This window comes from Pseudophryne corroboree, chromosome 3, assembly GCF_028390025.1.
Source record: "Pseudophryne corroboree isolate aPseCor3 chromosome 3, aPseCor3.hap2, whole genome shotgun sequence".
NCBI classification, from domain to species: domain Eukaryota; kingdom Metazoa; phylum Chordata; class Amphibia; order Anura; family Myobatrachidae; genus Pseudophryne; species Pseudophryne corroboree.
In genome coordinates, this window is record NC_086446.1 from 304,761,700 (window position 1) to 304,783,187 (window position 21,488).

Sequence of the window (21,488 nt, forward strand, 5' to 3'; positions counted from 1 at the left end):
ATAAATATTTTGATTTACATTATCATTACTCCTTTTTAAGATGTTAGTGAACGAGTTTACTCTTATTTCTTGATTATTTGATTCTACCATGTCAAGTTCTTCACACCCTCAGTATTATCGGTTTTATATACTTTTTCAAGTAACGTTGAGTTTCCACAGTCTCAATCAGGTTAATACAGGTGTAATTATCAGTGAGCGGATTAATAAATCAGGTAACAATTTGGTTTATCAGCGCCTGTTTTTTGTGGGAGATTGACGTTTTTAATTACTGCAACACGCTAAGCTAGGTACAACCGTAGGTGTTCTTTCCCCGCACGTTGCCCTGCATGCAGTTCTCACTACTGTGATACAGTGACTCTTCCCTAACTTGCTATACTAGCTGCCATAATTACTACCCGCCTGGCTGAGCTGAGGGAAGATGACGACATGCGCAGCTGGGCGACGTCCCGTGGCAATGTGACTGTGACATGAAGGTCGCGTCCTGCACTAACAATGCCGGGTCAGGGGGCGGGGCTGCGTGCAGCGTCACTTAGACGCAGGTAGTGACGCCTAGGCTGCTGATTGGTGTCTGCGTAACCCACCCCACTGCTTCGGAAGGAGCCGGCTGCCCTGTGACTGTGTCACTTGATCGTTGCCATCGGACGTCGGTACAATGAAGATCTATACCTCGGAGCACGTGTTTGAGTGAGTGCTGGAGAGAGTGTGGGGGAAGGGGGAGGGCGGGTCGCATATGAGGGGTCCGCTCTGCGGTTAGTACATCATTCTGGGGGGATCGGCGGCTGAGACGACGTTTCCCGGCATGCGTAGCGAGAGCCTTGACTGTCTCTAGTGTCTTATATGTAATGTGGCCTACTAGTCCTTAGGGAGCAGTATATTGCCTTATAGAGGCCAGGGGTACTGGGTACGCTAGTATTTCTAGTACCACTGCGGCTGCATTTACCGTGGTCTGCGGTGCGGAAAATGCTTGGACTTCTAGTCCCACATGCCACCTTAGTAACGTTTGGTGCTTGCCAACCTCTATGTGTACAGTGTATGCCCCTGTGTAACAAGCCTGCTCCCTGGAGTCTAGCTTCAGTATTATGTCTGTGTTACTGTTGCATAATATAATTGCAGAGTGAGGGGGAAGACATTCCCGGCATACCCTCCCAACATTTTACACAGAACAATCGGTACAAATTAAGAAAGAGGCGTGACCACTGGTCAAGTGGGCGTGGCTACGCCAATTTTTGTACCCTTTCAATGGAAGTTTGGAGAGCCAAAAATCTGTACAGGCCATAAAAAAATAAAAAAAAAGTACTGTACCTGCCAAAAAGGTTCAGCTGGACTGTATATCCCGTTACTCTGCTCCAATCTGCAGCCCTCATTCACAGCGTGCCTGGCTGACCTCTTCATTCCTCTGTGACATGGGACAGCAGCCACACAGTTGGTAACAGGCCCTATATACTGTATGTGTACCAGGAGTGAAAGATTACCCATGGCAATTAGCTATTACTGACCAACTGCACATAACATTCTTTCTCAGAATGTTAAATGCCTTCATCATTTCCACTGCCTTCTTTGTTAATACTATTTGGTGACTGCTTCTGATTCTTAGGTGGTGTAGAGTGGTAGCTGCTTAATAAGCGTACAGTTATATAAGGCGATCATAAAGGTGCGATTCAATTCACTGACAATTGAATAGCGCCTGGAGTTAGCTCCTGTCACGATTCAATTCAGCTCAAGTTAAGTCGGCGAAGGCCCGTTCTCCCGGACTTAACAGGTTGAATTGTCGGGAGAGCGGGCATTCTCCGACTTAACTTCCCACCGCGATGCTGATTCCCGACAGAATCAGCCTCGCGCCGGCCACGCGGTAGCACTTTTGTCGGATTTCTTCTCTCACCCCGGGGGATATGAGAAGAATTCCCAACAACTGAGGGTCACTTGTTACTGTATTGAATAGTGCCGGGAGCTAATTCCCGGCGATATTCAACTGTCAGTGAATTGAATCGACCCCAGCGTGTAACAAAGCAGACATCACATGCTGCCCCGGGGGATGGCCATCAGTGGGTTAACCATCTATTGTCACCATCGATGGATAACCTCGATGATGTAAAACCATCAGGAATGGATCCATCGATGGTTTTACTCATCGATGGTTATCCCCTTTTTACAGTACACATGCAGGCGGACCAGGGGGCATGGCTTGGTGGTTGTCAGGGGGCGGAGCTAAGCCCCATGCCCTGACAATTTTTGAAAAAACAAAATCTGTAGCACTGAACCATCGATGGTGGGAAACCACCTGATTCTCCCCCATCGATGGTAAAAGTATTCAATATCGGTCATAGACCATCAATGATTTTGAGTCATCGATGATCGGTGGCCATCCCTAGCTACCCCTAGGCAACAAGCATTCTCTAGGCAACGAGCATTCCCCGTGGCAACAAGCATGGATCCCAGAGTATAAAACCCTTGGCAAAAAGCATGACACAACACGTAAAACCCCTGGCAACGCGCATGAAATTAAAAACCTTCCCTGGGAGGTATGACAAAATTCGAAAAATCTGCCACTGAAGGGGTTAATAGTGTAGTGATATTTATGAGTTTTACATATTAGAAGATAATACAATCTATAACAATATAATCCATAGTGGAGTCTCACAATGTGAACTTTGTTTATATGACAATGGAGATAATGTCATTCATTTTCAACATCGTCTAATTAGGCTTCCTGTTTAAATTACTAATAATGACTGTTCCAAGATGCTGGGTGCTGTGGGGGGATTTGGGAGTTGTAGTACAGCACTTGAAAGTCCCAGATGGTTTTTGTGTATCAACCTGGGATTTTGGTGGGTTTGGATGCAAACAGGTACCTGACCCTGCTCTTTATCAGGGCTGAGACTCTGGAATTTGCCAGCTTTTAGATCTTTGTGTGACTTACTGTCATTGCCTTATAGGCCCTACACACATGCCGATTTGTTTGAAAGATTATGAACGATCTCGTTCATAAATGAACGAGAACTCGTTCATATCTTTCAGTGTGGAGGCTCCAGCGATGAACGATGCGCGGCCCCGCGCTCGTTCATCGCTGGTCCCCCTTCGGCTGTGCATGCAGGCCAATATGGACGATCTTGTCCATATTTGCCTGCACTTCAATGGAGCCGCGTGACGGGGGAGTGAAGAAACTTCACTGCCCCCCCGCCGCCGGGTCGGCCGTATCGGCCGTCGGGCACCTCGGTGGCGGATCGGCATGTCTGTAGGGCCCATTAGAGTTTTTCATATGAAACACGTTTAGTAATTTAGTTTCAGAATGTAGCATCTCTGACAATAGGGGACATGGGTGACCGTCAAATACCTCTCTCTCCTGGAGAGAAAATTACCAACGTAATTAGTCCGGCGCTTACAAATTGAGGTGTTTGACCTAAAGCAGCTGCTATATAGAGGCAGTCACCCTCTTGCAAAAACAATGAAAAGGACAAAGAATGCAGCGCTATAAACTAGAATTAAATGAGTGTAAAATTTAATAAAAAAAAAATATATATAGTACATTATCTCATGAGTACTTATATAATAACACACAATGAATGCTATAAAAAGTATGTTGACCTAAATCTATGGGCAGACTCGGCACAGCAAATGACAATTAGATGATATCATATATAGGAGCCTCACATGATCCTTTATAGGAAGTCCATGGAAATTTTTAGCCACAGTCCCAGGGGTGCATGAAACACTGAATAGGTAGTCCTTGTGGAGTCGATTGTACGGACCTTTAGAGCTTGGATCTGGGCATCAGAATCCTTGTAGAAGCTTGGTCTTGTACTCCTTAAAGGACAGCAGTGTATCCCTGTTTTCGTAAATGGTGGACTTCTAGGCGTTGTTCCAGGACTTCAATTGGAAAATGATGTGGGCTTCTCAAAACCGACGTGTTTCGCTGTGTCAACAGCTTCATCAAGGTACCTATGTACATACTCATTTAATTCCAGTTTATAGCGCTGCATTCTTTGTCCTTTTCAGATCTCTCTCTCCTGACCTGGTGAGATGTCTCTCCCTGGAAAAGAGTAAAGTTGCAAAAAAGACTTATCTGTAAATGTAGTAATAATAATTGGTTGTATTTCTCATCACATATAAAAGCTGTTAAGTCTGTTTTACTGGAACCTGTTTGAGATGAAATCTGTCCTTATTGGTGTCTGTGTATTCTCACCCTTGCCTAAAGCACTGTGACTCCAGCTTAGTTCTTCTAACCTTATTGTTGCCTAATAGCATACATCCAGGTAGTGGGAGAAGAAGACCATTGGGACCTCATACAGTCTCCCCTTGTGACTTTATCTTAAAGGACATTACATTTCCACACATTTTGTGGCCTTTAAGGTTTGCTGTAGACATGCAGTTTTATGTCTCTCATACTGTGTAGCCTGGGATATCCACATATTGCATGTACTGTATTTTAGGAGGTTGTGGTCAATCTTTATAGGCTACTTTTGTGTTATGGACAAAATAACATCAGGAGCCAGGAGGTGAAATCAGAGGAGCTGTATTTTAAGCTGTGAGAGATGTGCATCTATTCACATCAATAGAAAGGATTCACGAAATGTTATAGATCTGCTTTACCAGGTTCACAGGGTTTGCCATCCCAACGTTGCTTTAATTATTCAGGTTTATTTTGCAGAATGTTGCAAAAATGACAAATATTATGTAAGATAGTAATATATGGACTGTGCTGTGTCCTCTTCTCTCATAATTTTTTTTCTTTTTCTTTTATTGGTACGTGTTAAACCGGGTGTTCAGTCACAAGAACTTTCTCCGACTTCAGTGCCCTGTCGCGATGCTGTGTGCGCTGCACTAAGGCACAATACAGCATTGTAGCACTAGTTTTGTTGGATTTTTGCTCGCACCTCAGGATGGGTGCTAGAAGAAATCTTGTAGTCTGACATAACAGTGCGCTGAATTGAATCAACCCCAATGTGTATGTAATTTGTCAGTTAAGCTTTGTTTTTCTGTTACATGACAGCCACCCATGGGAAACTGTCACTACAGCCGCCATGCAGAAGTACCCAAACCCTATGAATCCAAATGTGGTCGGTGTGGATGTACTGGACAGACATGTAAACTCTAGCGGCCAGCTGCACAGTGACCGGCTCCTGAGCACAGAGTGGGGGATGCCTTCTATAGTAAAATCAGTAAGTGTCTGTTTACTTGGGACATACTGCAGAGTTAACCTGGTTTACAGCCATAATCAGAAAATGCTGTGTGACTGGTGCTTGCAGTGAATGACCTTCCCCAGTCACACAAGACTTACATGATCAGTGGTGGGTGTCAGTTTAGCTCTCTGTAGTTCACCTGGAGAGATTTAAAGAGATCTGGATGTGTCAGACTGTTATCAGCAGATTACTAACATACCTTCTTTTGAGTCATTTGCAATATTAAAAGTAAACCAAATGTAATTTGTTTCTTTTTTTTGTTAGCTTATAGGAGCATCCAGGACAAATACTTACATTCAGGAACATTCGGTGGTAGATCCTGTTACAAAAACAATGGAACTCCGATCCTCTAATGTGAGTAAACGTTTTGTCCTTGGTATGTATCTGTAAAATGTCCTTGATGTGTAACCAGGCAATACGTTCACGCTGTCACTGGTGTACACAGTACAGTTTTATTGGCGTTTACTTTTAGAATCTAAGTTAATTGACCTAAAAAAATTAGCAGTAACAAAAAACATAATGATAAAGAAAATGAGTTAATGAGAACTGAATATATTAGGAGAGACATTTCATTTTAAACAACATATTCTGTTCTGAATGATGCATGGTTTAAAAAAAAAAAAAATGATCTCCATTTTCTCTTATGTCCTAAGGGATACTGGGAATCCATTTAGTACCATGGGGTATAGACGGGTCCACTAGGAGCCATGGGCACTTTAAGAAATTGATAGAGTGCGCTGGCTCCTCCCTCTATGCCCCTCCTACCAGACTCAGTTTAGAAATTGTGCCCGAAGGAGCCAGTCACGTCTTTGGAAGCTCCTGAAGAGTTTTCTGCATATATTTTCTGTGTTTGTTGTTTTCAGGCATAATTGGATGGCACCAGCCTGCCTGCTTCGTGGGACTTGCCGGGGAGGGGGAGGGAGGGAGGGAGACAGCCCAACCTCTCTCAGGGTTAATGGTCCCGTTCCCCGCTGACAGGACACTAGCTCCTGAGGGAACTATTCGCAAGCCCCACCACGGCGAGCGTACATTCCCGCAGCACGCTGCCACCCCTAACAGAGCCAGAAGAATGAAGAGTACTAAGCCGGCGTCCCAGTTAGCGGGTCGCCAGCCATTATGGTGGCATGAGGGTACGGGGGCGCATGGCTTCTAAACGGGTCGGACTGCGTCTCCCGCTGTGTACAGACAGATGCTGAACAGCGGACACAGTACCCAGACTGGCAACATAGCCATAAAAGGAGTGTCTCCATTTTATGCACACGACACATACAGCTAGTATAAAAAAGTGTGGGATGACCGCGTGCCATTGAAGGGGCCGGGCTTCACTATGAGCGGATACAGCAGCTCACCAGCGTCATTTTCCCTCTGCAGCTGACACAGACGCTGACTGACAGGGACGCGCAGTACTGAGTCCCAAATCTAATTTCTCTAACGTCCTAGTGGATGCTGGGGACTCCGTAAGGACCATGGGGATAGACGGGCTCCGCAGGAGACATGGGCACTTTAAGAAAGAATTTAGATTCTGGTGTGCACTGGCTCCTCCCTCTATGCCCCTCCTCCAGACCTCAGTTTGATACTGTCCCAGACGAGCTGGGTGCTTTTCAGTGAGCTCTCCTGAGTTTGCTGAGAGAAAGTATTTTGTTAGGTTTTTTATTTTCAGGGAGCTCTGCTGGCAACAGACTCCCTGCATCGTGGGACTGAGGGGAGAGAAGCAGCCCTATTCTCTGACTCTAGGTCCTGCTTCTTAGGCTACTGGACACCATTAGCTCCAGAGGGATCGCCCTCGCCGTCCGGTCCCGGAGCCGCGCCGCCGTCCCCCTCGCAGAGCCGGAAGACAAGCCGGGTGAGTATGAGAAGCAAAGAAGACTTCACAGGCGGCAGAAGAAGCTGCACAACACAGCTAGTTCCCAGGAACAGAAGTTCTCCCCGGCCTTTACAAAATCCACCGCATGACGCTGGGGCTCCACAGGCGGAGCTAGGCCCGGTGGGAGCACGTCTTCGAAATTTCAGCCACAAGTGGGTTCACTTCCCAGGTGGATCCCTGGGCGATAGAAATTGTGTCTCAGGGATACAAGCTGGAATTCGAAGAGATGCCCCCTCACCGATACCTCAAATAGGCCCTACCAGCTTCCCCCCACGAGAGGGAAATAGTGTTAACTGCAATTCACAAATTGTATCTTCAACAGGTGGTGGTCAAGGTTCCCCTCCTTCAACAGGGAAGGGGTTATTATTCGACCATATTTGTAGTCCCGAAACCGGACGGTTCGGTCAGACCCATATTGAATTTAAAATCCCTGAACATATACCTGAAAAGGTTCAAGTTCAAGATGGAATCGCTGAGAGCGGTCATCGCAAGCCTGGAAGGGGGGGATTTTATGGTGTCTCTGGACATAAAGGATGCATACCTTCATGTCCCCATTTATCCACCTCATCAGGCGTACCTCAGATTTGAGGTACAGGATTGTCATTACCAATTTCAGACGTTGCCGTTTGGTCTCTCCACGGCACCGAGAATATTTACCAAGGTAATGGCGGAAATGATGGTACTCCTGCGGAAGCAAGGGGTCACCATTATCCCGTACTTGGACGATCTCCTCATAAAAGCGAGATCAAGAGAGCAGTTGCTGAACAGCGTCGCACTTTCTCTGGAAGTGTTACGGCAACACGGCTGGATTCTGAATATTTCAAAGTCGCAGTTGGTTCCTACGACTCGTCTGCCTTTCCTGGGCATGATTCTAGACACAGACCAGAAAAGGGTTTATCTCCCGATGGAGAAAGCTCAGGAACTCATGACACTGGTCAGGAACCTATTAAAGCCAAAACAGGTGTCGGTGCATCACTGCACTCAAGTCCTGGGAAAGATGGTGGCATCATACGAGGCCATTCCCTTCGGCAGGTTCCATGCGAGGACCTTTCAATGGGACTTACTGGACAAGTGGTCCGGATCACATCTTCAGATGCATCAGTTAATCACCCTATCCCCCAGGGCCAGGGTGTCACTCCTGTGGTGGCTGCAGAGCGCTCACCTTCTCCAGGGCCGCAGATTCGGCATTCAGGACTGGGTCCTGGTGACCACGGACGCAAGCCTCCGAGGTTGGGGGGCAGTCACACAGGGAAGAAATTTCAAGGTCTGTGGTCAAGTCAAGAGACTTGCCTTCACATCAACATCCTGGAACTAAGGGCCATATACAACACCGTACGTCAAGCGGAGACCCTGCTTCGCGACCAACCGGTTCTGATTCAGTCAGACAACATCACTGCAGTGGCTCATGTAAACCGACAAGGCGGCACAAGGAGCAGGGTGGCGATGGCGGAAGCCACCAGAATTCTTCGCTGGGCGGAGAATCACGTAAGCGCACTGTCAGCAGTGTTCATCCCGGGAGTGGACAACTGGGAAGCAGACTTCCTCAGCAGACACGACCTCCACCCGGGAGAGTGGGGACTTCATCAGGAAGTCTTCGCACAGATTACAAGTCGGTGGGAACTGCCACAGGTGGACATGATGGCATCCCGCCTCAACAAAAAGCTACAGAGGTATTGCGCCAGGTCAAGAGACCCTCAGGCGATAGCTGTGGACGCCCTGGTGACACCGTGGGTGTTCCAGTCGGTCTATGTATTTCCTCCTCTTCCTCTCATACCCAAGGTGCTGAGGATAATAAGAAAAAGAGTGAGAACAATCCTCATTGTTCCAGATTGGCCACGAAGGACTTGGTATCCAGATCTGCAAGAAATGCTCACAGAGGACCCGTGGCCTCTTCCTCTAAGACAGGACTTGTTGCAACAGGGGCCCTGTCTGTTCCAAGACTTACCGCGGCTGCGTTTGACGGCATGGCGGTTGAACGCCGGATCCTAGCAGAGAAAGGCATTCCGGATGAGGTCATTCCTACGCTGATAAAGGCTAGGAAGGACGTGACAGCTCAACATTATCACCGTATATGGCGAAAATATGTTGCTTAGTGTGAGGCCAGGAATTCCAGCTGGGCCGTTTCCTTCACTTCCTACAGTCCGGAGTGAATTTGGGCCTAAAATTGGGTTCCATTAAGGTCCAGATTTCGGCCCTATCTATTTTCTTTCAAAAGGAGTTGGCTTCTCTACCTGAAGTTCAGACGTTTGTAAAGGGAGTGCTGCATATTCAGCCTCCTTTTGTGCCTCCAGTGGCACCTTGGGATCTTAACGTGGTGTTGAGTTTCTTGAAATCCCACTGGTTTGAACCACTTAAAACGGTGGAGTTGAAATATCTCACGTGGAAGGTGGTCATGCTATTAGCCTTGGCTTCGGCTAGGCGTTTGTCAGAGTTTGCGGCTTTGTCACATAAAAGCCCCTATCTAGTTTTCCATGTGGATAGAGCAGAATTGCGGACCCGTCCACAATTTCTGCCGAAAGTGGTTTCATCTTTTCATATAAACCAACCTATTGTGGTGCCTGTGGCTACTACTGACTTGGAGGATTCAGAGTTGCTTGATGTGGTCAGGGCTTTGAAGGTTTATGTAGCCAGAACGGCTAGGGTCAGGAAAACAGAGTCGTTGTTTATCCTGTATGCATCCAACAAGCTTGGTGCTCCTGCTTCAAAGCAAACTATTGCTCGCTGGATCTGTAACACGATTCAGCAGGCTCATTATGCGGCTGGATTGCCGCTGCCAAAATCAGTTAAGGCCAATTCCACTAGGAAGGTGGGCTCTTCTTGGGCGGCTGCCCGAGGGGTCTCGGCATTACAACTTTGCCGAGCGGCTACTTGGTCAGGTTCAAACACTTTTGCAAAGTTCTACAAGTTTGATACCCTGGCTGAGGAGGACCTCGTGTTTGCTCAATCGGTGCTGCAGAGTCATCCGCACTCTCCTGCCCGTTTGGGAGCTTTGGTATAATCCCCATGGTCCTTACGGAGTCCCCAGCATCCACTAGGACGTTAGAGAAAATAAGATTTTACTTTCTCGTAGTCCGTAGTGGATGCTGGGCGCCCGTCCCAAGTGCGGACTTCTTCTGCAATGCTTGTATATGGTTATTGCTTCAATAAGGGTTATGTTATGGTTGCATCAGGGTTTGACCTGATGCTCTGTCGTTTGTCATACTGTTAACTGGTTGTTTGCACATGTTATACGGTGTGATTGGTGTGGCTGGTATGAATCTTGCCCTGGATTACCAAAATCCTTTCCTTGTACTGTCAGCTCTTCTGGGCACAGTTTCTCTAACTGAGGTCTGGAGGAGGGGCATAGAGGGAGGAGCCAGTGCACACCAGAACCTAAATTCTTAAAGTGCCCATGTCTCCTGCGGAGCCCGTCTATCCCCATGGTCCTTACGGAGTCCCCAGCATCCACTACGGACTACGAGAAATAGATTTACCGGTAAGTAAAATCTTATTTACTTAGTCTGCGACTCTGCTAAGCTTGGCATTAGCGTTAAGGGCGCCATGTTCTGGTTCCATACTCCCTCTGTGTGTCCCTGGAAGGGCTCTTTGTAGGTTAATTGTGCATTTAACTTTTTCCTGTGTGTGTGTGTGTGTGCTGTCACTATACAGTATGTCAGGCAAGGAGTGTGTTTCATGTAAAGCACAGTGGTCCTTTTCCTCAGGGGGTTCACTAGTGTGTACTCAATGTAGTGTCCCTTCCCAGGTTCAAATTCAAGATGGAGTCTCTGAGAGCGGGTCTGGAGGAGGGGGAATTCCTAGCGTCCCTGGATATCAAGGATGTGTACCTTCACATCCCGATCTGGCCGCCTCATCTGACTTGTCTACGATTTGCACTGCAGGACTGTCACTACCAGTGTTGGCCCTGCCATTTGGTCTCTCCACGGCACCGAGAGTGTTCACCAAAGTGATGGCAGAGCCGATGTTTCTACTCCGCAAACAGGGAGTGAACATAATTCCGTACCTGGACGATCTTCTGATAAAGGCACCGTCCAGGGAGTGGTTGTTGGACAGCATTGGCCTCTCAACCAGACTACTCCTGGATCACGGGTGGATTCTGAACCTACCAAAATCTCATCTGGAACCAACACAGAGGCTTCCTTTCCTGGGAATGATACTGGACACAGAGTCTCAGAGTGTTCCTTCCCTTGGAGAAGGCTATGGTAATCCAGTCAATGGTTTGGGCTGTCCTGAAGCCAACCTGGATCTCGGTGCATCTGTGCATTCACCTTCTGGGGAAAATGGTGGCCTCTTACGAGGTGCTTCAGTACAGAAGGTTTCATCCGAGGCCCATCCAACTAGATCTATTAGACAAATGGTCCGGATTGCATCTTCACTTGCACCAGAGGATCCGTCTGTCGCCAGAAGCCAGGATCTCCCTTCTGTGGTGGCTACAGACTTCTCACCTTCTCGAGGGTAGGAGGTTCGGGATTCAAAATTAGATTCTGCTCACCACAGACGCAAGCCTCAGAGGTTGAGGAGCAGTCACCCAGGGGGTGTAGTTTCAGGGAAGATTGTCAAGTCATTAAGTCGTCCTTCCAATAAACATCCTGGAACTTAGGGCTGTCTACAACGCCCTTCTGCAGGCCTCATTTCTACTTTGTCCGACTGGACTTGACTGGCCTGATTCCAATGTAACGGCGGTAACGTACATAAACCGACAGGGCGGAACGAAAAGCAGAGCAGCAATGTCAGTAGTGTCAAGAATTCCACTCTGGGTGGAAAAACATGCCGTGGCGTTGTCGGCGGTCATCATTCCAAGAGTAGACAACTGGGAAGCAGACTTCCTCAGCAGACACGACCTGCAACTGGGGGAGTGGAGCCTTCACCCAGAGGTATTCCGGTGGTTGACACGTCGGTCGGGATATCCACAAATCGATATGATGACCTCTCGACTCAACAAGAAGCTCAAGTGGTATTGTTCCAGGTCGAGGGACCCACATGCAACTCTGTGGGTCTACCTACTGGTGTACGTGTTTCCTCCACTTCCTCTGATCCCAAGAACTCTCAAAAGAATAAAAAGGGAAAAGGTTCAAGCAATCCTCATTGCTCTGGCCTGGCCATTAAGGGCCTGCTATGCGGCTCTTCTCGATATGCTGCTTGAAGATCCGTGGCCTCTACCTCTTCGCGAGGATCTTCTGCAACAGGGCCGGTTCGTCTATCAAGACTTACTGCGGCTATGTTTAACGGCATGGAAGTTGAACGGCTGATTCTAGCCAGGAGAGGGATTCCTGACACAAGGTCATCCCGACTATGATCCAAGCCAGGAAGGGGGTAACGTATAAACATTACCACCGTATCTGGAGGAAATATGTCTCTTGGTGTGAGAACAGACCATATTCTGCGGTGGAATTTCATCTGGGACGTTTCCTGATTTTTCTGCAGTCGGGAGTGGATGTGGGCCTACGTCTGGGCTCCATAAAAGTCCAGATTTCGTCCTTGTCTATTTTCTTTCAGAAACAATTGGCTTCACTCTGTGAGGTCCAGACGTTCTTGAAAGGTGTTCTGCACATCCAACCTCCCTTTGTGCCTCCCACAGCACCTTTGGGATCTCAATTTGATGCAGCAGTTCCTCCAATCGGTCTAGTTTGAACTGTTACAGGAGGTTGACGTAAAATACCTTTCGTAGAAGACTGTCACACTGTTGGCCTTAGCTTCAGCAAGACGTGTGTCGGAGCTAGGGGCGTTGTCTCACAATAGCCCCTACTTAATTTTCCATGAGGACAGAGCTGATCTCAGAACTCGTCAGCAATTTCTTCCTAAGGTGGTGTCTGCGTTTCACATCAACCAACCTATTGTGGTTCCGGTTGTTACGGACACCTCTGCTCCTTCAGAGTCTTTGGATGTTGTGAGGGCTTTGAAGATGTATGTGAAAATGCTCGTCACAGGATATCTGACTCTCTGTTTGTTCTCTCTGATCCCAATAAAATTGGGTGTCCTGCTTCAAAGCAGTCAATTGCACGCTGGATCAGGCTTACTATCCAGCATGCTTATTCGATGGCAGGCTTGCCGGTTCCTAAATCTGTACAGGCCCACTCTTCTATTTTACAAGTTCGATACTTTGGCCTCTGAGGACCTTCAGTTTGGTCAATCAGTTCTGCAGGAACCTCAGCACTCTCCCACCCGATTTGGGAGATTTGGAACTTCCCCATGGTACTAAATGGATTCCCAGTATCCCCTAGGACGTAAGAGAAAATAGGATTTTAATTACCTACCGGTAAATCCTTTTCTCGTAGTCAGTAGGGGATACTAGGCGCCCGCCTGGTGCTTCGTTCTTCCTGCACTGTTACCTGGTTAAGTATTCTGGTTTGTTCAGCTGTTGCTTTTCCTGTTTCAAGTTTGGTTAGCATGGCTTTCCTATTCTGTGTGTGCTGGTTCGTAATTTCACCACTTTCCTTATCTGTCCATCTCCTTGTACAGTATCCTAGACTGAGTCTGGTAGGAGGGGCATAAAGGGAGGAGCCAGCGCACACTATCCATTTCTTAGTGTCCATGGCTCCTAGTGGACCCGTCTATACCCCATGGTACTAAATGGATTCCCAGTATCCCCTATGGACTACGAGAAACTGATTTACCGGTAGGTAATTAGAATCCAATTTTCTGTAGGGGACACACGGGTTCTATGCCTCCTTTTGCAAGCAGGACACTGAACAAAAGCTGACCAGTCATTTCTCAGTGCCTTGTGTATATTTTTTATTTTTTTATTTTTTTTCTCTTGCTTTCTGTGGCATTTTGCGTGGCAGCCTCTGCTACCCTTTCAATCATGTCATAGCGGCAGGTGAGATCTATGTCAACTGCTCAATCCTAATGCATTGTTCACTACCCACTTATCCCATCCGGCATGTGAACCCTTGACTACCTGGAGTGAAGAGGGTTTGCAACTGCTGCAATGCCAGTTACATTTCTGGTCCTCCTGTCTTGCTGACTGTAATATTGGAGACAGGGAAGAATGAATGGTTGCCACATTTTTTCTCACATGCAATCTGGTCATCACAAAGGTTTTACGGACACCTGGATTTGCTGTAGGGGAGAGCAGGCACCGTGCACGGAACGCACCACATTGTGTTCTCACATAGGCAGAGAGCAGTGGAGTCATGAGACTTTCCCAGTTGGGGGTCGTAGTGAACCATACAGGACAGCAGTGGAAAGAGTACTCAGAGGGTCATCCCCTGTAGACAAATGACCTCACTGGTTTAGCTCTAATAGATGTCACTGAATTCCTTTTACTAGAGCAGTTTAAGTTGGGAGTTGCTCCACTTAATCAAGGCAAGAAGTACAGAAATCCTTGGCATCTCTGGGTATCCAAATCATCCATATTACACTATTCAATTCGTGGGTGATGAGCAGTTGTGATCAGCTGCACTAACCCAGGAAATACGATGGAGTGCTAGGAAAAAAAAATCTTGTTGGCCACGAGTTGTTTTGTTGGTGTTAATTAAATTGTCCCTTACTCACTGGCATTTTCTCTATTACTGCATTTTAATGACTTGACTTCTAATTTTTAGGGCTCCCTTTTTGACCTGTATTTAGTTCCGTGTGTCTATTATGTCCACCATGGTGGAGTTCCAGCATTCCTGGTTAGTCAGCCTCGGCATAGATAAGAACCAAGGAGGAGTTGATCCAACATCTTGATGTCCAGCCAAATTTTTGAATATCACGGCTGCTTTATACACAAGTCTAAAGGTGCCTATACACTAGTGCGGTTTTGTCCGATTTCATACGATTACAACGTTTCCGGCCGATTAAAAACCGGCAAATCTCATGTGTTTTACCTCTGATCCGATGCACGGTCCCGTGAGCATTGGATCGGAACCCCTTCATCAGAAGTACTGCACTATAGATATATTGTACCGGCAGCCTTGGCTGGGGTCGCATTCGATGCATCATATGCAAAAGGACTGCATACGATGTATCATATGCGATCCTACTACCGGGCAGTTCAAGGGTGATCGTATACGACATCTCCCCTCTGAGAAGTCGCATAAGTGTATGGCCACCTTTAAGTCTGCTCTGTTTCTGTTGAGCTACATATTATTCCTGAGTTTTTGTTATCACCTCTTTCTTCAAGGGCTAATTTTTGCATCTTCTTACCAACTCCTATATGAACATACATGAGTGTGGTCTTTAAGAGGGATATTTAATTGTTTTAATAACCGCATTATTTAATAGGCACCCAACAGAGCAATTCAGTTGTTCCTGGGGCCCAGTAATTAACGCGCTTAACTGGATTTAGCTTCTTAAAATGGCTAAACCCAACTAAAATACAAGCTGCGCAAAAAGTGCTGTTTAGGTTTTCAAATTACACTTTTCACACATTTGTTAGCCACCTGGCTGCTATCAGAAATGCCAGCGGCACTCGCGCCCAAACGTAGTAACTGTTGAATTGCTCCGTTGGGCATCCAATTAGCGCCACCTGCAAAACAATTGAATTACCCCCTAATTTGGAAGCAGCAATGGGGCTTTGTAGTGCTTAATTATTGTCAAGGGCAAGATGACCTGAGCAATTGGGGCAGCACTCACAGCCAACAGGTCATAAAGGGAAGTGGCTTGAATCCTGCAAAAGATTGAGTTATTTATTACAGGCATTTTAGCTGTCTAAAGGCTATATTTACTAAAGTGTGTGTTTATAGAAGTGGAGATGTTGCACATAGCAACCAATCGGATTCTTGCTTTGGCCAACATATCCACTTCTAAAAACATGCACTTTAGTAAATATACCCCAGCGGTGGATTTTTCTTGCCTGGGCTAAGGTGCTAGAGACTCTGTCTCTTAACCTCCAAGGGGTCTATTCATGAAGCAGTGAAAAGAATGGAGAAGTGAGCCTGTGGAGAAGTTGCCCATGGCATCCAGTCAGCTGCTCCGTACAGTTGAATAGTGTGCAAATTATAAATGTTACTCCAATGCTGATTGTTTGCCATGGGCAACTTCTCCACTGGTTCACTTCTCCACACTTTTCACTGCTTCGTGAATAGATCCCCAAATGCTTTGGCATCTCACATTTTTGCTATAATCCTTATTACAAGTAATTGGAATAATCCATCTTTCTCCATCCTGCACTGCCATGAAAACCCAAATATGACATTGCAACTACGGAACGTATCGCCTATTAACTACATGACAGAGGTCCTCTTTGCTCAAGTCTGGGCTCCTTGGCACTCCCTTGAGGTGCTCCCCTCACCCATGGACTTTAATTGACCCATGTGCGCTGTGATAGGTTAACTCGCTTTCTGCTATTGCTCTTCACTACATTATCCTCCACCATGTGTTGAAGTATCAGAGTTAATTTGCTACCTCTTTGCCCTAATCCTGGATCCCCCTTACTCCCCACCCTCCTCCTTCCTTGTAGTTATGTAGGTATATACGTTGCCCATGTTTGATTGACTTAATGTATTCATTACTTCTGTAAAACAGCTCACATATTGTGCTTATATCTTTCCTGTCCTGTTATTGGTTTGTTATTCTTGTGAGCACTAAATCAAGTATACCAAAATATTATATGGTTATCTGCAAAAATCATGCTACTGTTTAGCAAAATCACAAACACGAGTGCTGTTTCTCTAACCAGCCTTGTTGATCGTAAACCTCTATAGTGGCAAGAAATGCTTAAACCTTGGAATTGGCCTTGTGCATATCTATCTTATCCATTTAGTGTTTATATCTAGATATATCATTTACATATTACTAATGAGCAAAGTAGCACACATTAATAGAATTAACTAATTAATTAACATCACAATTGCCCAGTCTTGCTCAGATGAGAATGATCAGCACTAGCTGTTTTGGAGGCCTGTGATGAGACTCTCCACATGTAGAAATGGACATTGGGCCCCTGGGTGAGATGTAACATTTCATATTAAAATACTTTTACTTTCAAACTGCTTGCAGATCACCAACACCTTATCTGTAACAGATTAGTCCCAAAATACATTCTTATTAATTTTGGATAAAGTTCAGTATTAGCAGATTTCTCTCAGCACACCAGTCTGTGGAAATGACACTCTCTCATAACTGTGCTAGACACTAGCAGCTGGAAGTGATGGTAATTAATTAATAAAGCTCCACACACACTTCAGTCTAAACGTATCTAAAGTTAGTAAAAATAGCAGACCATTGGAATGTAATGTGACAGACTTTGCAGCTTTCAGACTTCCACTACCTGCATATTCTAAGGTCCTGGCTGTATGGGTTGACTGATTTGTACACAGACTATGTTTAAAAAAAAAAAAAAAAATGTCCTTGAAAAGTATGTAATAGGAAGGTCTGTGTACACAGACTATGGTGACATTGCTTAACTTGCCTTATCTATGTCTATCACATGGATTGAATGACTTTTATGTCATGGTGCAGTGAATGCTGTAGGACGTACTTCCATCTGCCTTTGTACCTTGTGCGCTACCAGCAACCCTGTGGCTTTAAAAAAAAAAAAAAAAAAAAACTTCTGTGTTCTATTGTTAACCATGAATTAGTTATGCTGGACTTATGTCTCCCATTATTTAAAGTTAGCGGCTATCTCATTGGATACGTTATAGGAGCCTTGCTGGTAGTAAGTGTATTGTCATGGTATAGAGTCTTAGGGATAAATTTACTAAAACTTCTAAACATTGAAGTTCTCAGCTTGTATCATTGTCTAAAAGTTAATAGAGAAGTGAATGTGTGTGTGTGTATATATGTGTATATATATATATATATATATATATATATATATATATATATATATATATATATATATATATATATATATATATATATATATATATATATATAATGTGTGTGTAATGACTGGAGCTGTCAAAATCTGGTCTAGAGAGTATTTGGACATCACACATCTGTTTTACTTTGTATTTCAAACACCCATTTATTTTATTGTTCCTTTCATACAGATCACATTTACCAATATGGTGTCTGTGGATGAAAGGCTGGTCTACAAGCCACACCCTCAGGATGCCAACAAGTAAGTATGGGAAAACTGGAGCTGTGCTTGAGATAATGGTGCAGATGTATTAACCTGGAGAAGGCATAAGGAAGTGATAAACCAGTGATAAATGCATCGGCTAATGGCTCCAATATATAAAATAACAGTTAGGAGCTGATTGGCTGGTGCCTTTTTCACCTTGCATTTATCACTGGTCTATCATTTCCTTATGCCGTCTCCAGGTTAATACATCTGCCCCAATGTTTCATTTTTATGGATGTATTTAAACACTCCACCAAACTCAAGTAACTATACTAATTTTATACATGTATAGATGCAATTGTCTGTACATGTGGTGGCTCTTTGTCACATTGTTATGGTTTAAGTTTTATTTGAACCTGTTTGTCATTAAATGTGTGTATGTGTATCTATTGTGTCCATAACACGCTATCCACTTGTTTGGGCTAGTGACATCAGAATTTGCCTTATGTCTCAGTAATGCAACTCATTTCCATTGAATTTATAGTGAGCGATTCAATTGTTTAAAAGAATTTGCTCCCTTCAGGAGCTAATTCAATTGTTTTCAGCAACTAGTCCTGAGGCGCTGAGCAGAAATCTGTGTAAAGTAGAGCTTTGGGGCTCGACATGTCCTGACTGCTACATGCTCGTCACTTAACACGGTGAAAGCCGTTTAACTCTGCTAATCCCCGTGCTTTAGGATGTGAGATTGTGACTGTTGCGACCAGTGTGGGGCTGGTCACGGCTCCTGGATACTTTAGATGGGAGCAAATTCTATCAGTTGAATCGCCCAATATACTGAAAGTTGCATTGGCTCAAGAGATGTCTACTTCCAATGTTTTTGCATGGCTGGTACATTTTAAATGTTTACTCTTACTATCTTTAATCCCACTTGATTCCTCTGTTTCTAGAACTATTCTAACGCAAGAAGCAATTATAACTGTAAAAGGTGTCAGTCTGAGCAGTTATTTAGAAGGAATGATGGCAAACACCATATCCAGCAATGCTAGCAAGGTAAGTGGTGTCATTAATCTATATTTATTAACCTACTTATTCTTATATTGTCGTCTAGTTTTCCTGGTGTTGGGTGGGAAATGTATTTATATTATACTACAGTGATCCTAGCTAATGGCTTGAATGCCATGTAAAATACAATATACAGAGCGCATTTACAGTCAATGATTATGTTAATAATTTACATACTCTGTGGCCACTATGTAATAAGGTTCCACTGCATCAGTGGATTTAGGATAATGTACTGTTTTATTCCTTAATCTTACAGTATTCAGAATTACCACTGCTGAAATGGTTTCTGGATTACCCCACATGTTTTACCCCACACTGCACATTATAGAGAGCTTCCGCTTGAAATGTCATAAATAATTTACTTACCCCTGCTAATGCCACATAATTCAGAACATGTAGCTACACAGCAGAGCCAAGGATTCTGGGTAATGTCTAACAGATCACTTTGCAGTTACAGATATGCTTGTCTTCTCATGCTGCAGGGCCGGGATGCCATGGAATGGGTCATTGGCAAATTAAATACAGAACTAGAGGATCTGAAAGCAACGACAAGAGGAGGCATTAGAACGACCATGGCAGCTGCTACCTTCGTAGAGGATTGATTTTTAATATCCCATCCTCAATTTGGTGCCTGAACTGGAAAGGCTGCAACGTCTCTCCACGCACTTAATCTATTTATTCTTATTTAAGAATGTATCTATTTTAAGTAGGTTTTTCAAATTGAAGCTTGGAGAGAAGTGGCAGCAATATGGGAACAAGTAATGAATTGGACCAGGTTGTAAGGTGACCGTTCATAACTGTACAATGGCCTCTTCTAAATATACCCATTTTCTAGTGCTAATGCAGTATTGGAGAGTTTCAATGTTCCTGTAGCTGTATTGCCACTGTTGGACCAATATCCATATTGAACCCACAATGATTTGCTGTCTCCTGTATATCAAACATCTGCAGTCTTTCTTACCAATGGTACAGTCCACTCATTCTTATATGTAACTTTAAATGAAGGGTGTGTAGACATGGGTCTCTGTGTTGCATATACTTATTGGTTAAGCTCCTAATGTCCATTCAGGTTCTATGGGGACACCAGTGATCTACACAATCAAAGTACACCTGCCAACCCAAGAGTCTATGAAGACCATCAATCGAGTAGAAATAAGTGACAACCCTAAGGCACTTTTTAGAGCTAGTGACATCATGGTGTGTGTGTGATCTCTTGATTAGTGAGGTAGGCTGCTGGTAAATTCTAAACTTATATGTAGTTCATGACCAAACTTTTTTTTTTTTTTTTTTGTTCCATTATACAATATGGTTTTCTCAACCTAGAACTTATGCAGGTTCTATCAGTGCTTGTAGCACTTCTGTAAAGGGAAGTGTAAACCCATCGCAGTGTTTGTGTCCTGTTTCCCATACTGAATGACGCATCCTTCAGGTACCAGAATTAAATCCTGCTGTAAAAATAAATCTGCGCCAATGTACAAGATTTATTTGGCTAGTAAATTGTATTTAATTGGTGAACTATGACTAAGGAAGTCCTGAAATCTTGGCATGTTGGATATATTCATAGGTTTGAAAACTTGTTGTTAAGTACTAGGCGCTTTATCAAAATGTTGGGAAACATTAGGTAGTATGTAAAAAGTGACCTTTTATTTTTTTTCTGCATAATGCCACATACTTGAAGGATATATTTAGAAATCCGAGCTGGGGTAAAATGTCTCGTGCCGCTGTCCTGGCACTACAGCTTCATTTAAAAGGCACAAATTTCAATGTATTTTTTTGTAGTGTGTTAACCACACATTTCATCAGTTTTCATTTATTAGGACTACTAATCAGCACGGTACTCATTTAGAAATGATTAAAACAATGGGGTTCTGTGGTTATCACTTAAATACAATTCCCATGTGTATCATGGGTACACCTCTGCCTATTCTATTGTGTTTAGATCTGCACTAGCATTCTGGAGGTCATCTAGATGTACAGTATTGTTTAAAAAAACACCTGAAAAGAACAATGTAACCTGATTGCTTGTTTGAGACATGTAACAATGGCCTTACTTGTACAGACAATAAGGTTTACATGAAACGTTTTGTAAAACTAGCACTCCTAATTTTATTTTTATATTCACCTTGCTGTTCTTGTAATGTATGTCTTTTCGACAAGCAAATACCAGTAAAACTGGAAATGTAACCAGACTCTGTGTCGTCATTTGGAAGGTGCTCTGTAGACTGGGCAGACCTGCTATGGTATTTATTGCAGTGATGCATATTTATAGGGTCACTGTACATAGACCTTTTGTGACCGCTGCACAAAATGGTGTGTAACGGAAGTGCATCTGTTGTCCATGCAGTGGGGATGAATCCGTTTTGCTGGTAATCATTATTCCGAATAAGGGCCTAATTCAGATCTGATCGCAACAGCAAATTTGTTAGCAGTTTGGCAAAACCATGTGCACTAACAA

At 44.5% G+C, this 21,488-nt stretch overlaps 1 protein-coding gene across 1 annotated transcript; it reads left to right on the forward strand.

Annotated features, from left to right (window-relative positions):
• Window positions 1-478: 478 nt before the first annotated feature.
• PRELID3B (PRELI domain containing 3B) lies at window positions 479-21,217 on the forward strand. Its single transcript, XM_063959380.1, has 6 exons — window positions 479-684; window positions 4,988-5,156; window positions 5,442-5,531; window positions 17,958-18,028; window positions 18,919-19,021; window positions 19,516-21,217. The coding sequence occupies exons 1-6, from the start codon at window positions 653-655 to the stop codon at window positions 19,633-19,635; spliced, it is 585 nt and encodes a 194-aa protein (XP_063815450.1). The 5' UTR covers window positions 479-652; the 3' UTR covers window positions 19,636-21,217.
• The last annotated feature ends 271 nt before the right edge of the window (window positions 21,218-21,488 follow it).